Consider the following 21662-nt stretch of genomic DNA (forward strand, 5'->3'; position numbering starts at 1 on the left):
TATGTAGAAATTATTCTGTCTCTATAAGAACTGCCATATCAAGCCTAAGAACATGCTCGTATATTTGATATTCTGAAATGTGTATTATATTGCAGATGGAGGAAAAAGCTGCATCGCCTTTCTTTAGTATGGCAACCAATTCATATAGTGACAGAAAAATCAGTTGCTAAGATAAATCATATTCTGTTCAAAAGTATATTATTTTTGTGGTTGCTTCACATGCAAAACTGCTTGAATGAGCAACAATGAAGTTACTCAGACCTTGTAAACATCCACCAGAAAAAATGCCTTTACTAAAATAGGAGACACACCACAATCTCATAAATCCAAGAAAATTAGGAAATGAGAGAGATAAACTTACACTTTTTAACGGCCACCAATACTATATACTGTGCCTGTATGCAGCTGTTTGGAGAAATACCGATATCAGATTTCTGTATGGAAACCTGGTATTAAAAACAGATCCAGGTAAATACTCTTAAGGCTTAACGTGTACAAAAGTTTGTCTTGATGAGATTCCTTTTAGTAAATGCAGAATTTACTGTCTTGCAAAGTCCATCAGATCCACGTGTAAAAGGATAAGATATGAAAAGGACTACTGTTCCTCAGAACAGGACCTACTCTGAGCAGATGCTGCAGGGCTTGACTTCATTTTCTCATTTGTCAAGATATTTTTCCTACCTTGTCATGTTTACTTTCTGGCTATCTTTTAGCAAGTCTTCATGACCTTCCTCAAAATATAGCTGTATTTTATGACTTCAACAGAGAAGAGGGAAGTAACCTTCCTTTTTAGCTAGGAGCTCACTTTTATGTGCACTACTGTCTTGTTGAGATGGAAATCCAGCTGTGTAATTTCTACATGAAAACATAATTTCATTTCATATTGCTATTTCATATTCTGCACTATTTTTTGGTAGTGTGCAGTATTCCTCCCCTGTTCAATGAACTAGTGTTTCTTTCCAGTCCTCTTTCTGTGATGATAAATAATAAAAACTATTAAGGTAATAATTTTCCATTGTGAAAATTCCTAAGTCTTTTTTTTCCATTAGAGAGCATTGCAAATGAAGAATACCTGAGTGTTGTCCATTACTACTACAGACATTCATTATCCATACTATTCATCATTATCCATTCTATTCATCATCCATACACTACTTACTTCATAGAAGTAGATGTATACAGGAATGCTTAATTAGGATTTTTCAATTCCCCCAAAAGGGCTAAAATTCAAATTAATCCCTGCCAAGAAACTTCCTCTCACTTTAAGTCACAAAAAGCCTAGCTTTTTGTGGACATCATTTCTGGAACTTCTCCCAGATATCCAGGAAAGTTAGGAAAAGCTCTCTTGACAAGGAGAGTTATGACATGATAAGAACAAGAGCTAGTTTTTCTCCAGGCATATTCCAGGGTTAAGTATTTGCTTGTATCTATAGTAACTGCACACATTGTGCTGAAAATCACAACCCTCCAAGTAAGTATAGAATGCAACATTTGTGGAACACTGCATTTTCTCTAACATATTGCAAAACCTGATGCAAATTAAAACTGATACTGGAATATTACATCACTAACAAATCAGGATGCGTACTGAAGTCTCTATTGCATATGTATATCCTGGTTTCTAATGCACAGCCAGCTGTCACAGCATCACTGAGAAAGGGTGGAAGGGTCAGTTGATCCCCAAATCACCTACTGATTACCATTGCATCTAGCTCAAATGAAAAAGGAGGAATAATTTTCATACACTTATTCCACTTTGGTTTTTATGAGGCATGATTGTTCTTTAGAGCCTGTATTTGTTCATACCTGCTGCATTTTCATTAACAGAAGTCCTATGTAATACTGAGAGACAGACAGTACCATTTGGATTCACTTCATCTGTGAAATCAGAATAATTTTCCCTTAATTATCAAGAACATGTAATGATGATAAGTTTTATCCCTTATGGTGACCTCAGAATGATCTAACGTGACTAACAAGAAAAAGTTACTGATTCAAAAAATGCTAACAAATTTCTTTAAAACTGAATTGCACAGTGAATTCACACCCTTTCAGTGATTTATGTCATAAGTTCTGTCCTGGAGGACAGAAGGAGGATGACTGAGAACTGAATATACCATTTAGTGAGATTATAGCCACCTGTGTAGGAGATAATGGCACCTAGTCAGGCCCAAGGAGCACTAACACCTCCAAGGCTGGGTAGCACAGAGAATTATCCAGGGATAGGGAGGCCCAAACTTTTCCCTGATGTAATTCATGTCTGAAAAGTACTGGGAGAGGAAGGGAGAAAGGACATTTTGATTTGAGTAATTCCCAAAGATGGATCTGAGCTCAAGGAGAAAATACAGGTCTGACACATCAGACTGTTCTCTGGAATAAATCCTGCAGATACGAGATGGCATTAAAAAATGGATTTCTACCAGGCTGAAATGCAGTAGCTGACAGTTTCATGGGCCTTAACATGTTGAGCTGTGCTATCCAAGGGCTAAAGTACACTCCACTCAGCTGGCAGGCAAGGCTGGAATCTGATATGGCAGTGGTCTATATGGAAGAGAAATTAGCCAGGAACTCAGCACTTGAAATTCACTTATCCCAGGAAAACATGTAATACCGTTTAACTAGCATAACCAATTTGCTTCAAAGCTGATGATGCCTAGAAGGTTATGGAGGAAATTCTGGACTTCCAAGTTCAGAAAGCCTTCCTTTAGATCTAACCATTTCTTCAGAAGCTTTGCTCACACTGTCCAAAAACAACTTCATAGATTAATTAGAGAAGCGTGATCTCTTTTTATTAATAGCTGAAAGATGACAAACCGTCATTTTCATCATAGCATAGTATTACCATCAACAGATCAGATGAAAAAACTCCAGCCACCCTACTGTCAAAATCCAATCATAGCATGCTAAGAGGAAATTCTTCAATAATTTAACACCAGATGTTCTGGGCTACACTTGGGTTTTCAGATTTTTGAATGTTAATATTGACTGTGTGTACATGCTATGGTGCCTCAAAACAAATACTTCCCAATATTTAATGAATTTAGAAGGTTCATTTGATGAGAAGGTATTTGGCTACCTATCCAATCCATTGAGCTTTGTTTGGATCCCAGTAAAAGCATTACTGAACAATTAAACTGTGCATTTGTTTAGAATGAATATTCAGTTCTTTCCACCAGAAGGATATTTTCCCTATTTAATCCTCAATATGATAAAATAATTATATAATCACAAGGAACAAACAACATATACTTGCACACACAGTTCATAGATCAGGAATTGTGGCTGAAATCATTAAAACTTAGGTGTGCAAAAACAAGAAAAAAATTAATAAAGTTAGTTGATGTTAGAGTTGTTCATTAAAGCTTTCAAATATATTCTACACAGCTTTTGGACATACAGTTTTTCAGCAGCAATTAGAGACTGATGGATAGCTGCTGCAATACAGACCCAATAGTACACAACTCCGCGTCACAAGATATTCTGAAAATTCCTCCTAAAAACTCCGGAAGATGCGGGAGTGATAGGACAAGAAAATAAGCATACTCCCTTCCAGACGTCAGTTCCAAGTACCCATTCAAATATCTTGAAATTTCAGTAAGCATTACCTCTCTAGGACAAGACAGTGTATCAATTCCTTTTCACAATAGCCAAGCTTCAGTCACTTGAAGCAAAAATGTTCTACTCCAGCCCAACAGCTTGGTTTTTTTATCCTGCTTACAGACCAGACACTCGTTAACCTCTCAGATCTCTGGAGAGTTGTGGTTTAAGGGAACCCAGGAGGAAAAGACAAATTTGGAAAGCTATTTATCCATCTCACTAGAATTGAGACATTATGGTTTTCATTCTTCCCCCACTCCCCAAAATACCAAATTTCCATCATCAGAGCTCTCTGAATAAACGAACATTTTGTTACTGGACTCAGGAAGAAAGAAACCACATGCCTGTTAGGGACAGAGAGAGGAGGAGTGGAGTATGTGCTTGGGAGCGTGTTTATTTGACTGGATTGCAGACGGTCAACCGAAGAACATGCAGATCATATATTTTTAAGCATTTCATAATGTCTTATTATTAATTCCAGCCAAAACCACCAAGACCAAAATTATCTGAAATTGGTGCTTGCGTGTCCTGACCCCAAAGCCAACAATGGCTGCATAAAAAAAAAAAAAATATTAGAAAAATCTATGTTCCTCTCAGGTTTACTTTTTTTTAATCGATTAGAAGGTAGTGCCCTTTAGAGTCTATGGAGAAGACAGGTTCCATAACTAACAAATTGAAATGTGGTCCTGGGTAAATTTTACTTCCAGGAAACCAAAACGTCACAGTCCTTGAGAGAGGGAGGCTATAAGCAGAGGGCTCTTCTAAAGGAAGGAGTTTTTATTGAACCTGTCACTTGTCATTAAACACTCCATATTTTACCTTAGCCTGATATTTTCATTAGAGCATACAGACCTTTTTCATCTGTGAATGAAAGCATTCCCTTCAGCCTTGTGTTGAATATGGGGAAAGACTCTCTAAAATCGAGCCCACCCAAACAGGACAATTAGGTTCACAAAAGCAGGAAAGGCACTAGGGAAAATCAAGTAATATTAATACTATGATAACTTAAACATTTCATTCTTGACTCTCACATCCCACCTCAATCTTAAATTCTTATATGTATTTAATAATGTTTACTTTCAATCTCAGAAATACTTGCATATAATTATATTGAAAGCAACAGACACCAGTGCAGAATAAAAAACTTAAGCAAACTGGATAAAAGTACGTACTGCTGTAGAGACATCTTTAATTGAAAAACCTGAATGTAAAAAGGTAAGGGTAATAAAAGAATACACTTTGACATCTTTGTTCTCAACTTTAGCTTGCGTACTAGACCACCAACCTACAACAACACCGGAGACAAAGAGAAAAATATCAAACAATTTGGCTTCCTCAAAAGAGACAATTAGATATTTGTTTCTTGTTCCTAAGTTTAATTTGGTCATTTTGAAATTAAAAAAGAGGAAATATTTAGAGTAAAATTATGCTAACTATGCTACTCATTGTTTTATATCTATGATCTCTCAGCTGCTAAAACATTTAATAAGAATTGGATAGTACATTGTAAGGACAGCTATACATTCTTAAAGAACTCTGCCACAAAGCAGCATAATTTTCTGCCACCTAATTTCTGAGCAAAAGCTGCCTCACCGCTGCCACCAAAGCTGTACAATCTCTTTGAAGTATCAGAAACTGGTTAAGTAGCTTTAACAGGAATTAAAGTTATCAGTAACCACAATATCACTGTCTGTCCATTGCTATGCATCATTGCACAAACGCATTACGTAACTTCCTGTTCCTTTAAAAAAAAAAAGGGGGGGGGGGAAAGAGCAATTTTTGTATGCAAATAGGAGCTGAGAGAAAACAAATTTCAGGTTTTTCCCAATGCATTTAATTTCTGTAAAAGGGAAAGAATAAGGGGAGGGGAAAGGGAGGGGAAACCAGAAAAGAAAGCCACACCTTTCAAAATCTGAAAGTGCTACGTAAAACCAAAAAGGATGATCTTGTGGAATGGTATCATTTGATAAATACACATAGTGCACATAATTGCAAGGCAAATGTCAAGTGTCACTTATCTTTTCAGACTAAAAAATATAGATTCACTCAAATGAAAATTACAAATCTAACCAAATATTGTATTAGTTTTCGGAATTTTTAAAGACATTTCACTAATACAAGGAGGATTGTGTTATTTGAACTTAAACTGCCACATAACGAGAGCCTTGTGGATTGCCATAGCATTGCCACCACAAAACCCATTAGCAGATGTAGAAATCCCACATCCCAGCCTTTTAGAAAAAGGCTGCAGTTACGAAATCATTTTCATACACTTGGAACTTAACTATTTCAGTGCCCTGCACACACAGGACTGGGATTGAGGTGGCGAGACCACAAAACAGTGCATCTGAGAGCATTCCACACGGACACATGTTTCTGTGGTTCCTTCAAAAGTTCTTAAGGAGTTGAAACTATCCCCCTGGAATTCCACAAAACACAGTAAAAAAGTATCTGCTTAAATTAAGGAGGGGATTTATCTTTGCGAGTGAACTATTAGGATTTATTCTGTGTCTTCATTGTAGATGTATTAAGATATGTAGCTGGTAACAAGAAACAGGATAATATAGAATAACAAAGTAAAACACCTATGAGAAGGCTTGCTCTCTAAAGATTTAAAAAATAATCCTAAAAGACCTCAAAGGTAGATTATTGTATCCATATTTATTTTCACTCACCAAAAGGAAAGATATTTTTGTAAATTAAAGAAATCACAGACAAATATCTATTATCTCCTCACTTAGCATCGTGGTACCTTTGCTTTATTTAACATTTTTGTGATGGTACTTGAAAACTTACCTTTTGATAAACCATCTACACCTAATATCAACATATATTTTGACTTGCTCTCCTGCAAGTGACTTTCATATGGCTCAGTACATCTGAGCTAACCATATAATTCTGTGGGGCAGCACCACATTTTTATTTCAGAAATAAAGCAAACTGACAAGCAAGCATACCGAGAATTCATGAGGTAGAGCAGGATTTCACTGTCAAACAAGGATAAGTAAACACAGAAAACATGGTCTTCCAGTTACCCCACAATAATTTCAATTTACTATTAGAATACTTAGTTGGTTATCTTTCATTTAGTGAACAAAACCCACCAATATAAGGTAAAATCAGCTGGGAAAATACACAAAACAGCTAAAGAAAAAGGCTGTTAGAAGGGCAGCAAAGAAAGAAATGCCACACCAATCTCAGTACCGAAATGATAAAATTATTGCAACAATGCACTTCATAACTGAATTGACAGTTAAAACTAATTTCCCCTTTTATGAAAACAGAGTGAGCTACAAAGGCAACAGAGAGGCTGCTTTCTTTCAGTAACAAATATCTTAGGTAAGTTGAATTACTTCCGTAATTCAATTCCCATGTTACCTGAAGTTGTTGGGAGCTGTCATTAAGGTTATCCTCTCGTCTCCTGGCCTCCTCCAGCATCTGTGCACTCTTCTTTTTCTCCACTTGCTCTTTGTGCTTCAGATTTGCTACTTTCTTATTTTGATCTTTAACTTGCCTGCAAAAGAGAAGAGCACTCAGAGCACCATCCAGAGCACGCCTCCTGTCAGCCCCAGTGCTGGGCAGATGGACTAGGCACGAGTGGAACCCTCAAGTACCACCACGTTCATTTGCAGAAGGTCACCAGCAGCAAACTCATCCTCAAGTGTTAATTCTCATCCTCATAAAACTCATCCACGGCTGTTAATTCAGGCAAAAGAATGGATCGTTTTGCTCACTACCATTAACCTAAATGGGAAAATTTCTAAAACAAGACCCTTAACTATTATTTAGTATAAACTATTAATCAAAAGGTGCACCTTCCCTCTTGTGACCATGTGGTACATGCTACGCAACATTCTCTCTGTTCATACACATATGTACATACAAAAAACCACAGGCATCTAATAGCTTATTTTGCTATAATGTAAAGAAAATCGGAGGATCAAAAGGAAAAATATATGAAACACAACTTGAATATAGAGGACTACCTACAAGAATTAGGCAATCTGTTTCCAGAAGTAAAATTACTTCTTTTCAACCTCATATCCTACTTGTTTACGAGATATTTTGAAGGATTTCCTATCCTTTCTTTTTACAGAAACAAGACGGAGCAAGTAAGAACAAACTATTTCAGAAAACGTGCATAATTTCCTTTTCACTTGCATCTATGAATTATTTTTGATGATCCTGGCAACTACCATTGCCTGTAGACAGGGTTTGGCCTTACTGGGCATTAAGACACATGGAGTATTGAATCTAATTACAGACCCTTTAATCTCAGCCTCCTGACCACAGAGAACTTAAGTTTAAACTTTTAGTCCAATCAAAACAAAACAGGCTAGCTTTGCTTCCTCAGCCCTTTTCTCCATAATTATATCTGGAGCTTGGATTTTGGAATAAAAGACAAATTCTTTGGTCATAAGATTTCCCCAAACATCATGCAAGTAGTAGAGAGGGCTCTTTAATTTACTGTTTAGAAAGCAGAATGATATACTAGCTTACTATCTGGTATGTTATCCAAGCAGTGAGGGAAGAATGTTTCTTCTGTATTTCAGAAATACTTTTAAAACAGATCACAAACAACTCTGCTTTAATATTTTCTTCAGAACTCATAACAAAAGTACAATCATGAACGTATCTCTTTGCAATATGTATGTCCAAATTATGTGGCATATGGCTAGTCAGTGATTTGAGTTCTTCCAAAAAATGTAGGTTCAACACTGAGCTCTCCTTTTGGCAATGTGAGTCAACTGGAGCTGGGAAAATTGCAAAGACAGCAAATTTTCCTTGGTGCTAAACAAACTTCTGTTATGTTAGTGTGAAAAAGTGCTGATGGCCTCCAGAGACCAAAAAAAAAAAAAAAGAAAAGGAAAGACATTTTCTGATGAAGTTAAATAATTATTGGTATACTTAACTACCTTGTCCAACAGTTACAGCTGATTTGAGTCAGGATGCTTTTTAAACACAACCAATATAATTGTTAAGTTATTCTAACCCAGTGCTGCACACTAGCAATGGGCGCATTGCCCAGTTTGAAAGCAGACTTTTCAGTGATTAAACAAGTTATTGGAAATATTATGTTGGCACCAACTCAGCTTGTACAAGACACGGTTCTATCTGTCCAATAAAATAAACATAGAGAGTAGAGCTAAGTCAATGCCAAAAATGAAAATATGTAAGACCAACACATTCAATTCCATATAAGAATTCTTATTCAACTTCTAAATTAAAATTAGAGGAGTTAATAATTTTTTTTAAAACTTACAAACCTAGATTCACCTGTTAGAAAACTGGTCTGTGTTACTGTAATCTACTGGTTAGAGAAAACAATATTAGTAAAGCCACAACCCTCATCAAAATATGTCTGAAGTAGATAATTTCTCCATGGTCCAAAATGTTCTTAAACAAAATATGTACTTCAAAGAAAGGAGTAATTACAAGGATATATACTACTGACATCCACCTTCTCATGTCTGAGCCAAAATTAATGTCTTTCTAATATAGCAGTTAGATATTTTGAGACAAACTCAAGCTTTCCTAAAGCAGTTTAAAAGATGGAAGTCTTAAAATTACCTAGCAGTTGTAATACTCAGATTAATCCTCATAACCGTCCTACTGTTTGGAAACTTGAACTCCTGTGCTGGGCACAGCTATCACTCTATATGTCTGATGTCAAAAAGCAACCAAAGTTGGGCAATGAACCCTTGAAATGATACAGGTATCTACGGCATTACCTGGAATTTCCCCAACTACTTAACTATATAAACTGAGATGGTCACGTGGAACTAGAAATCTATAAATCTAAAAGACTTGCAGTCATTTGATGCACGAGAACACATCTTATCTTATATCAATGCCCATAGTACCAAATATAATTCTCACTTTTACAATACTCTATGCATATAATCGTGCAAAAGGTTTAGCATATACAAGCCTTGAACATTTGCACCATGAAAGTTCTATGAAACTGTAAGGAATCCATACTGTGATTCTGTAAAGAATCCTCTTTCTCCTGTCTGATAATTTTCAGTCTTCAAAGCCAAAGTCAGAGAATCATGTTTCTATACCTACAATATTTGAAAAATAAATATACACACACACGTAATTTAATATCAGACCTCAAAAGCTTGATTAATACGAATGGCCCAATTCACTGCTCAATAAGACAGTTCTGTTTCTATTTTGAACACTGAAATACTACTGATGATTGTCATAGAACAATTCCATCTTCACATCACCACTGAAAAATGGACCACATACTGAACTGGAACAATAAAATAAAATACACAAAAGTATGAGTCTTAAGTGGGCACACTGCAACTGGTACATTCTATGTGGAGACAGTCAAGAGGAAAAGAAAGATTTGCCATAATATATGCGCAAAAGTTAATTAGGACTGCAAAAAGAATCAAAGCTCTGGAATTCCCTCAGTTTGAGATCTTCATTTTGCAAACTTAATGTTCTTTTAACTGTTTTGAATGCAATTACACACATACAAAGCACACAACCCTGTCAAAGGGAAAGTAAAGTTTTAAAGAAATCCTTCCTCTGTAAGAGTATTTTTATTAAAAATGAAAAAAACTGCACAAGATTAAAGATAGCAAAAAGATAATTATTTAATTACAATGATGGCAACAGCTTAGAGATTTATGAGTATTTTGTAGAAAGTATTAGTGTTAGCATGTGCAGCAACTGAGCAAACACCACGCTGCAATGCGCATGGGGAATGCTCATCATAAAATGATGAGAGCACATGAATTTCTGAGAGATACAGGGAACTGAATATTACTGTAAGTATATATTTCTACTGCAACTTCTTTTAAAAATGGGACTACAGAGAGAAAAAGAATGCTGGTGATTCTAATAAAAATTGGAGAGCCAGTTCATGATCAATGAGATAAAGCTTTAAAGAAGGATATCACTAGAACCAACAGAAACAATAACAAAACTAACAAAAGCAAAACTATCTAATCTCAGGAAACATTTATTCTTGGACTCACCCTCAAATCAATAATAAAAAATGTTCTAGTCACATATAAAAGAAAAAAAACCAAATGAGAATGTTTATTATATTGAATTCCAATAAAGAATTCCACTCATTTTGCTAATATTTTTTTTTGCTTTTTTAAATAGAAATTTTCAAATAATAATTTTTTTCAGGTACAGGTCCTAAAAAATATGGCACTCAAAAGTGAAATATCTTGTCCATTGCTTAAAATCTTTCTTCAATTCACAATATGTTATGCAAGTACCGTTGAAACAAAATATATTAGAGGAAGGGAAGCAGAATCAGAATCAGGCTTCTGATTTACAAAAATAAACCCCAAAGTCTTTCGACTAAAGACAGAGCAAGATTTTCAGAATTAATCATTTCACATCCTTTGATTTTTTTTAAGCCATATGCCTGCTGAAAAAATTGTAAGATTTCTCAATCTGGACACTGAAAATAACTATTAATTTCTATTAATTAATTAATTTTAAAAAGCCACACTTTCCCACTTCTCTATGAAGTCATTGAATTTTCCAGTATGAGGTATAGCTGAACATCATGAGGGGATGAATTAAAATAATCACAACATGCAATAAAAATTTTCAAATGAGAAGATTTCATATTTTAAAATAATTTTAAAATAGGAAGATGGACATAAGCATAGAAAACCAGTAGACCGTCAATCACTCCTGAAAAGTGATTGACAGGTCACTTTATTACCTGTGAGTCCTTTTGAAGAGTTTCTCTCCCTAATGAGATAAATGGCTTTATAGGCCCTAATATTTATTAAGGCTTTTATGAAATTATTTTTTTCTGTACTTATGTGAATATTTTTTGCATTTTAATACTAATCTCATTATCTTTTACCGGAATGCACACCAGCATATGTAGCTGTTAATTCTTTCCTCATATGGATTTTCATGCTACATGTTAATGTAAGATAAGCAATTATCCTCATCTCTTTATCTTTTCTGGCGTAATTTCAAAAGTTCTTCTTGTAAAATAAAAAGTGACAAAATGATAACTGAAAATATACATAAGTTAATTTGAATTTTATAATCATATTTTAAACTATTTTTCCTTCACAGTTATGCACCTAACACACAATTGTGTTTTTATAATAATCCAAGTATATACATTTACAATGCATTCGAACCACCCTGGAAGCTTACCTTCAATATAAAATGTATACACACATGCTATATTCCACCCAATGAATACACGCACCAAGAAAAAATATACAGATCTTGTGCGCAGCTATAGAAACAGCCTGCTTTATTCATCTGATTTAGGTACTCAGAAAATATTTCTGTGTGTCAGTCAGCCATGTCAGAAAGATTGTTTAGCTCGAGCCTTCTTTGACGTAGCATTACCACCACCCACAGGACAGTCCACTGCTGCTGCAGCCAGTAATCCTGATGGACACATGAATTTCATTTGTTTTAAAGCACACTGTGCTCTTCAACATAGTTTAAATTGATGCAATAGTCAACATTACTGAAAAAACCTGCAAAGAAAACTGTATGCAATGAAGTACTAAATTACTTAGTTTAAAATTGCCAATGTGCCTTGTATTATGAAATATTAGATTCTACAGTGTATAATATAGAGTCGTAAAATCATGGAATATCTCAAGTTGGAAGGGACCCATAAAGATAATCGAGTCCAACTCCCTGCTCCTTGCAGGACTATCTAAAACTAAACCATATGACTAAGAGCATCGTCCAGATGCTCCTTGAGCACAGACATGACCACTCCCCTGGGGTGCCTGTTCCAGTGACCAACCACCCCCTCAGTGAAGAACCTTTTCCTAATGCCCAAACTGAACTTCCCCTGCAGCTTTATTCCATTTTTTCTCACCAGAGAGAGGAGATCAGCACCTCCTCAAAAGCACTTTGTAGTCCTAAAAGACACAGGAGAGTGTATGTATTCACTCTTGGAATGAAATGGAGCCACCATCCGAAAGACCGTAACACTACAGAGATTCAGGTCAGAGCACAAAACACACTACCAATGGGGAAAAACTCTGGAAGTAAATGCTGGAAGGCAGGAAACAATCAGCTACATTGCCCTGATCTTTACTAGTAGTTCTGTTTATTAACAATTACATGGGTGAGAATAAAAAGGAAATTTTTACTGAAAAAAATCAACATCAACACAATGGGATGCTAGTGATCTGAGTTGGACTGATTTAAAAGTCACAGGAAAGTGTCCAACTTACTACATTACCCCCATCATTTCCTTTATCACTTCTTTGTTTGTTAGGTCTGCCCTACCAAATATTTCAGCTGGCCATACTCTTAACCTCAACTTATGAATTTAAAAGATCATAAACACAGTGACATAGCTAAGTTGTTGGGTTTGGGGTTTTTTTTTGTAGTTTTGGTACACAAAGAAAAACATGTACATTCTGGGAAGTACAACAGTAAGAAGCCAAGGAAAAACTCTTCCCAAAAATGCTACTTTGTTTTGAAAATAAGAAAAAAAACCAACCCTGTTTTGAAAGGTTTTGCTTTAGCTGTCAGTTGCTCAAAACACACTTTACCTAACCAGTGATTGATCACCAAACCACAGAGAATAATGGCAGTGTTTGGAAAGCCAAATTGCTTAACCTCAAGAAAAAGAAAGTGATGAAAGGAAGCTAAATAAGTGATGAAGGAAACAGAACTGACCACATCACACGGTCCCATCACCACAACTGGGTGTGTGATTGACAGTCAAAGGAAAGTTGCCAAAGGCTGAACAAAATTCCCTATCTTACGCATTGAAAAATTAGGATCAGGGGAGTTACACACTGCTGGAGATCTACATGGAATTTAGTACAGCTAGATTAATTTTTTTTAGAATTGTAAGCATTATGTGGGGCTCTTCCTTTGCTTTGTTTGGTTGCACCTTGCAATTCCAGCTTCTTAAGTAGCTCATCACTATTCTTCAACATTATACTGAGGTCAAAAAAGGATGCATTAAATTACTAAGTAAAAGAAAGAACAATTTCATTATGCTTTTCAAACAGCTTGGTTAATACTACTGCCTCCATTGCACATTGCATCCCAACTAAAAGACCAATCATCGTACTTTCAATGAGTTGTTCTTGTTTTGATGCACAGCTGGCAAACTCCAGCACTAAATGACCTCCTCTGCTTGTGAGTCTCTCCTCCCACAATCTCTCATCATTTTGTTACACTGTGTGCCATTTATATGACAAGGTAATTTATGCCAATGAAAATATTAACAGACTCTGAAAATTTAACTGGTCTGCTCTATGTGAGTCAAGAAGTCCCACAGTGGCTTTAAGAGATGGGGAGGGTGGACTTCATTTCCTGAAGTTAGGAAACTTTGATTTTTAAAAACAAAGTGTGTGTTCAGATCAGCACTGGAGGGGGCAAGGCATTAAGACTAGAAAGGCTACTGGAAACCAGCTTGCCCTAAATTTTATGAACAGGAGCCTAACAGTGTCTGAATCAAGAGGTGTCAAGTCAAAAACTAGAAGCACATCTCAACTCTACACTAGTTGTCCTCTTTCCTCAGTGTTACACATCATCTGCTCTGTTAAAATCTGTTAAAATTTACTAAAGGCCTTCAAACTCAGGCCTAAGCTTCTTTGGGCCAGTAGCCCAATTACACACAAACAACGGTGAAGTCTAATGCCGTGCCTTTGTATTCCCAAAATAATTGGAAGAAAAGACCAACCCAACCAACTAGCTAAAATTGAAGGATTAACACCAGATATTAACAAAATTGTCTTCATTTAGTGTGGTAAGTCACTATCAAATTTAGCAAACCAAAGGTTTGCCTTCAGACAGGGACAGTTAGAGCACACTAAAACCAAGAAGCTCTGAAAACTTAGGTAAGCATCTCATGTTTTCACTAATCTGTAATTCCAGTTTTGTAGATATAATCCACTATAATCCACCTATTCACCCAATTTATGCACAGCTACAAAAAACCTAATAAAACTAATGTGCAGCTTCCCAACTATTTAACTTCTCAGCCTCTATTTACTAGGAATCAAGTTTTATGATGAAAATAATGAATACATTACCATAATTTCAAAATTGATGTCAAATTCAAAATTGGGCTTCAGAAATTAAATATCAAACTAATTTTATGTCAAGTACTACAATTATTTTTGAAAGCGGATGGCAACTGAATTAGAAAATAAATCTTTAATCTTAAAACCTTGCGACCTCTAGTTTCTACTGAAGCTAAGAGCATTAGAAGTACATACTCAAGATGAACTCTGAAATAAATCTGTAAGATAATGATATGGGTGTTCCTTTGTTAAGAAAAATATTAATGCTTTAAGGACCTTAATAAAAACATTCAGTAGTCCAACAAATAAGTTTGTTCTGTTTTATTTTTTTCTTCTGCTTTTGTTAATTGAGCAAACAGATGCAAAGCCAAAAATGACATTTATAAAATGGCTGATTGGGCCTCAATGTGGATTCTTTCTCCCTGCAACACGCTGAGTTAGTTGAATTTGGCCCTAACAGTGTGGGAAAAAGTCCCAAAGGTGCTGTTCTTTTTACCTTTAACTCTAGTGCCCAGGCCAACCGCCCTGTGAACAGATCACACACAGCCAGTCACTCTCTGCTCAAGAGATTTGGCTGAAAAAAGTATTTTCTAAACAGCAATAAAATCTTCCTTATGAATGGCATTTTATTGAGGTTTCAGAGAGTATTTTTGTGATCTAAGATCACACATGTCTCTTAACTGCAGTCCCACTAGCCAGAAAAGAAAACAAATCACAATATAGCAGTTGTTTTCTCTCATACGGGTATATGATCCTTTCATTCCTTCCAGAATAATACCTGATAAAACCAATAATTAAAAGAAAAATCCAATGTAAAAATCAGCCATTGAAACTAACCCCAAAATTAAATATAATGCAAGGAGAATAAAGTTTTAAAAGCAAAGCATTTAAGAACTATGCTAGAGTAGCTTATGTTTGCCTTACAGCATATACGGAACAAGTCATCAAACCAGAAAAGTCCTCTTCTAAAAATTTGCAGAAATTTGGGATAATTGTTGAATATTATTCTGTCATTTCGAAATTGTGTGTGCTAAAGAATCAAGATACATCTTACACTTTCATGCTGACACCTACTGAAAATCCAGTCTGCAATGCAAGGTCTTAAACCGAGCAGTTGCCAAAGACAAAAATGAAAGCACAGTGAACGTATCAACTTAGTGGAAAAGGATTTCTGATATCAAAGTAAAATATGCGCGAGAACATTCAGAGTCTTGCTCTAATAAAAGGATGTGATGACAGTGGTGCCAGCAAGACCATTCTGAAAAAATGTAAACCCGTCCATTTCAGGGCCAAAAGCCTGATGATTTCATGTTGCTGAGACGCCCAAATAAAAGTTAAAACCAAAATAGTTTTCAAGAAGAATCTTTCAAACAGATTCTCTCTATAGATGTGAATGGAAAAGTGTTTACGCTGTTAGCTACAAAGAAGCTGTACAAAATCTGATCCAAAGTTGGCCATTCCCAGAGGCTATACTGGGAAAAGTATGGAAAAGGATGGGGTTGGTTGAAAAGCAGTGTTATCACGCTCATCAAACTGTACCTTGCTGCAGCATCTTCATTATCATGAGAATCTGGGATGGGAAATACACAGCTCTAGTTTGGTATCCACTGGGTGAGACCAAGTTCTGGTAACGAATGCAGACCACAGTGTCTCTCAGAACGGCATGTTTGGCATATTTCTCTTGGGTGCTTAGCAAACAGATTTATCAAAAGGTATCTCCTCTTAGGAAATACATTCTGCACACTGGCTCTGACAGCTCACATCAGGTTAATACGAAGAGTGCCTACTGAGATGATTTGTTACACACTTTAGGCTGCCTTTGAAATGAGGGATAGCAGCATTATTTGTAATAAATATACCCCACGCAGGGCTGAACAGCCGATCTAAATAGTGCAGATGCCTTACTTCCTCCTTCTCCAATATAGCTGTAACACTGACTTCTCAGTGTGTCAGTTGTAGGACTCCAGAATACAGCTAGGAATACTTCACGAGTTGAGCAAATGCCGCTGGGTTTCTGGAGAACTCAGTGAGTGTTGTGACATTTAGGAGTATCTCTTCATCAGAGGTTTCTGTAATAGCCTGGTAATGTGCATGGACAAGGTCACTGGCTTGAGCATTTGAGGAGGGATTTCTACCATTTCACAGTAAGAGGACCTGCTACAGAAGCAGTATGTCCATAAGTGTTTTGAATAAATATATTCTTTTTTAACATATCCTGGTGACAAGATGCTCCATGTTTCAGACATCTGAAATATACTCTCACTGACACCTTCAATGATCACAAAGTTCATTAATTAAATTATCTCTAGTTTGGAGTATCTACTGAGGAAGATAAATACTTTATCTAGACAATTACACTCCTCTAGTGAAATACTTTTAATTTGGTGACCTTGAGACAAATGAGACAGAATTAAGATTTTAATTGAGCCTCTAATCAGGGCAATTGCCTTGATATAGCCTATCACTGAGATATTTTCAATCTCCCTTCAATGAATTAATCTTCCAAGTAATTGGGGAACACTCATAATCATTAGGAAAGATCAACAAAATAACAACCTTTGCTGTCAAGAAAGATATTCCTAACATAATCTCATATATTTTCTATAAATTTTCTGTCTTTTTATATGAAGACATAAATTGCAGGTTCAGAGATTAAAGCAATGTTGAAAATTTAATAAAGAATTCCTGACACTATGGTCAAAACAGGATACAGAAAGATAAGAATAGAGTTCCAGTACTTTGAAATAAAATTTCTCTACCTATAATTCAGAAAGCAGAGCCACACGCACTAGCAAAACATCCAACTTACTCAGGAATAATGCCTTAAGCTTTGGAAAACTATGCAACAAGACATGCTACTGAGACCAGCAAGTGGTGTGAATTGCTGTAGTTTTGTAGGTTATGCAGCACTGATACCCAAGTCTCCTTCTGGATTTCCAAAAACAAGGGTAGAAGAATAGAAGAACATCAAGAAACCTTCACTGGTGGTGCTAAGTTGCAGTTTAGAGGCACTGAGGAAATCTTTGGTTCTGATTAGGGTGCATGAGGAGACTGAAGGACAGCAGCAGTCTGGTTTGGATGGGATCTGAACCACAACTACTTTTTTTTTTTTTTTTTTTTGCCTCAGCAGGTGGTTATTCTGAGGAGAATAAACTTAAATGTGATGACGAGAATGGTTCTTAGTTGGGAATCTGATGTTTTTTTTACAGGCACAGAAAAGTAGTACTTTTTAGGAAAATTTAATGCATTCAACAAGAGTGTGATTTACCTGCAGAATTAAGGGTGGGAAATTTAACCAAAACAGATGATGCTATCAGAAGCCTCGCAGGAGGAAAATTAGAATAAGTTGGGAATACCATATACTTACCCCTTCTATTTAACATTAGCCAACACAGTAGTACTTTAAAATTATCTTTGAAATATTTGGCTTTTGTTCACACTGTAAGATTTTTGCCCAAGTTACAATAATGTTTGAAGCTTTAAACATTAAAAAATACAAAGCAAACTCCTTTCAGCTGTCATTTGTTCATGTGATCTGAGCATACTCAAAAAGAACATGGAAATAAGGAAAGAAAAAAACTGTCAAAAGCTGTGCCATGCCCTTTCTCTTTGAGCAGACAACTGCATATTCCCTATTAAAACGTGAAATCTCTGATGAATGCACAAAAAAAGGGAAGAAGGCATATCATAAACTAAGGAATAAAAACAGCAGCTATTTGTATCTCACTGATAATCTTTATATAATACCACGGTCTCTACATGGTCTGTACAAAAATTATGCCTATTACTTATAATGTAGGAAACAGTTCCCTTTGATTGGGAAATATGATCACGAAGCATTCCCTTTAAGAAGAAATTACACAAAATGATACAGTAATTTAATAAGTGTTGCACTCCAAATGCACCAGAAAAATTTTTTCATATTCCAAGTCAGTGGCCACTTTTGGAGTATAAAGTGTCATTTTGCAGTAGCCTGCTACAGTTTTAACTAGTAACTTCATTTAATGTTCTCTCCCAGTTTTTTTTTTTTTTCATAAAGGATGGCCTAAAACTAAATGATGAAAAAGAAAAAAAAGATTTTCTGTGCAAGGTGCAAGACAACAGGGAGCAAGCAAGCGATGCTAAAAGAAAAGACACCTTATGTTGATTAACAAGGTACCAATCCTTTAAAATATGTTGACCTGTCAAATTCAGAAGTGTTTGCTCTTACAGCCTTTATACATATTGCTAGAAGAAGTTAGTAATAATAATTAAAATAATAAAATATTTATTTCTAAACTGTTTATTCAGGTCTCTGTGTGACATTGCTAACACATTCTGCTGGCATTAGCTGCTTCATCCTGCATCATCCTGCATCATCCTGCTTTAGCAGGGGAGTTGGACTATATGATCTCTATGGTCTCTTCCAACTCTAAAAATTCAGTGAAATTCAGTGAAAAATGAAGTGAATGTGTATATCTATCTAGTAGCTGGTTATAAGTTAACAATATTAGTGCTGTTATTTATTTGGTACAATTACCTAAGGAATTCAGGCACATTCAGCAAAACCAAGAATCCTACCAGCTGAAAATTCAAAAATTAAACAGAATACACTTTCTTTTTTAAAACATTGCAGACTAAAGGAACTAAGTGATCATATAATGCAGATTGTTATGAAGTGAGGCGAGCCTAAAGAAAGAACCAAACAACATTGATCACAGTATTGGTAAAACAGAAAATGAGTTTTGCCAGCATTCAGGATAGAAACAATCTGGTCAGTGCTATTAGTGCCAGTGAGACTGATAAAGCTAATAGCTGGACTGATGCTGAAAAGCTAAGGAAGACAACGTATGGTTTTCAGAGCTACCATCTGGCGAGCTACAGTAAATCTACAACTTTGAGAAGTCAGAAGTTTACACGCTAGGAGGGAGCCGAGCCACACAGGGGAGTAGGACCTAGTAGGAACGCAGCCTCAATTTTCTGTTGGCTTGGCATCTTTTGTGATCTCCTGTTAAGGCTGGCACTGAGCACACCAACTTGGCAACTGCCAGTTGTTGGCAGCTGCAATTTCCAGGGCCAAATGAAGCTCTTCTGGTCTATCTACAGAGACTATTTTGCAACTCAAATTTCTAATTCTTGCTCACTCTTGTTTTTTAAAAACCAAGATATGTTACTTGTAATGATGAAGTTCATTCCAGAATGCTTGAAAGAAGGACACTGGAACTTAATCACTCCAACCCCACTATCAGCCCAAAACTACCATCATGCTTGGTCCCAATTTCTATCAAATCTGTTCAGTATTGTAAATAGATACACAATAATGTTCCATGTAAAAAAAACCTTTGCTTTGAACCAAGTATGCTGATTCACTAAAGTGATAGGTGGCACTTTACACCTAAGAGCTAGGAGTTAACTAGTCAGTCATAAACAGAAAGTGACAACTGGAAATATTTTGTTCTCCAAGGAGGTGAAAAAATATCTCTTTTAATTAAGAAGGACAACCTACGTACTGGAAAAGGAGAAAATGAAGTAAGTTTCTGAAAGCATGATTGAATCTGTCTGAATTACCTGGGGTAGTTCAAGAAGACCGGTTAGAAAAGCTGAAATATTCCAGCATAAAAGGGGCACTCAATTGTTTGCCAATGAAGAACACGTTATGCAGAAGGAGGGAATACTTGAATACTTGACTACACAACCGTGTCAGGACAATGAAGTGGAAGAGAGCCATAGGAAGTAAAGGAAAAGGGGAAAAAAGAGCTTACCAATATAATCTTAGTGTAAGAATGTTAAGCATGTTCCTATTTTGCAATATCTGTAATAGCCTACTTGGGATTTTATGAGTAAGCAATTTTATTTTAATTTTACAGTAAAGCCATTATGAATGACTTCAAATTAATTAAGTGATAGCAACAGAAGCGTGCATCGAATTTATAAACTGTATGACTGTAATAAGTCTCCACGCTCATCTATCATATTTTTCATCCAAAAGACAAGAAATTACTTACAGAGAAGACACACAGGCCGGTTAGGAAAGTTGGCTTCATAGGAATCAGGATGAAAAATATTAGCTAGTGACCAGCAGTAATAAGCAATACTTTCAAATTCCTCATACCTTTGTTCAGACGAGTTTTTAGTATCTCCAGTGATCAAAGCTCCTCAGCCTCTCTGGGTACCTTTTTCACTATCTGACAACCATCACTGTCATTTTTTCCTGCCAATTATCTCATTGGAACTTAGACTGGAATGTGTTGCAATTTGTGTCTATTGCCTCTCAACCTTTTGTTGAACATCTCTGAGAAGAATCTGTCTCTGTCTTCTCTGAATCTTCGCATTAAATAGCTGAAAGATCACAGCATGATCTCCCATGAGAGCCTCTTCCTAGGCTTGAACATACCCAGTTCTCTTTGCCCCTCCTTGTATGTCATGTGCTGAAACACTTAGTCATCTCACCAGCCTGCCTGCTGGACTCACACCAATATCCCAATGTCTTTCTTGTACCTGGAAGCCCCAAGCAAGATGTAGCCTCACAAGAACTGCAGAACGAGGACTTCTCTTAACCTGCTACCTGTGCTTCTGCTAAATACAGCCTAGTACGCATTTGGCTTTCTTCACAGTAATGTGACACTGTTGACTCAAGTTCAACTTGTCCTCTGCCACCTCTTGGTCCTTCTTTACGAACCAGCCCTCTAAACAGTTGGCCCTCAGCTGGTACAAAAGCGGAGATTATTCAACTCCAGGTGCAAAGCTTTGCACTTGCCTTTATTGAACTTCATAAAGTTTCTGCCAGTTCATTTCTCCAGCCTGTCAAGGTCACCCTAAATAGGAGCCCTGCCCTCCAACATATACTCCCCATAATGACTCTGCTCAGTTTGCTATCATCCATGAAATTTTTGAAGGTATATTGTGTCTTATCATCCACATCATTAAAAAGACATTAAACAGTGCTGATTCCCTTCTGAGACAGCCATCTCATCACTGAAGGCAATCAGGTTGGTCACGCATGATTTGCCCTTGTAACTCCATACTGGCGGTTCCCTATCACCTTCATGTCCTTCAGGTGCTTGA

General features: G+C 36.3%; 1 protein-coding gene across 6 annotated transcripts in view; it reads right to left on the minus strand.

Annotated features, from left to right (window-relative positions):
- The window catches only part of ERC1 (ELKS/RAB6-interacting/CAST family member 1), a 289235-nt gene that overhangs the window by 133855 nt on the left and 133718 nt on the right, over nucleotides 1–21662 (minus strand). For all 6 annotated transcript variants that reach the window (XM_014937474.1, XM_014937475.1, XM_014937473.1 and 3 more), the window contains one exon: nucleotides 6976–7111. In XM_014937474.1, coding sequence (XP_014792960.1) covers nucleotides 6976–7111 — 136 coding nt within the window. The remainder of the gene's footprint in view (nucleotides 1–6975; nucleotides 7112–21662) is intronic.

This window comes from Calidris pugnax, unplaced genomic scaffold, assembly GCF_001431845.1.
Source record: "Calidris pugnax isolate Ruff unplaced genomic scaffold, ASM143184v1 scaffold1, whole genome shotgun sequence".
NCBI classification, from domain to species: Eukaryota; Metazoa; Chordata; class Aves; order Charadriiformes; family Scolopacidae; genus Calidris; species Calidris pugnax.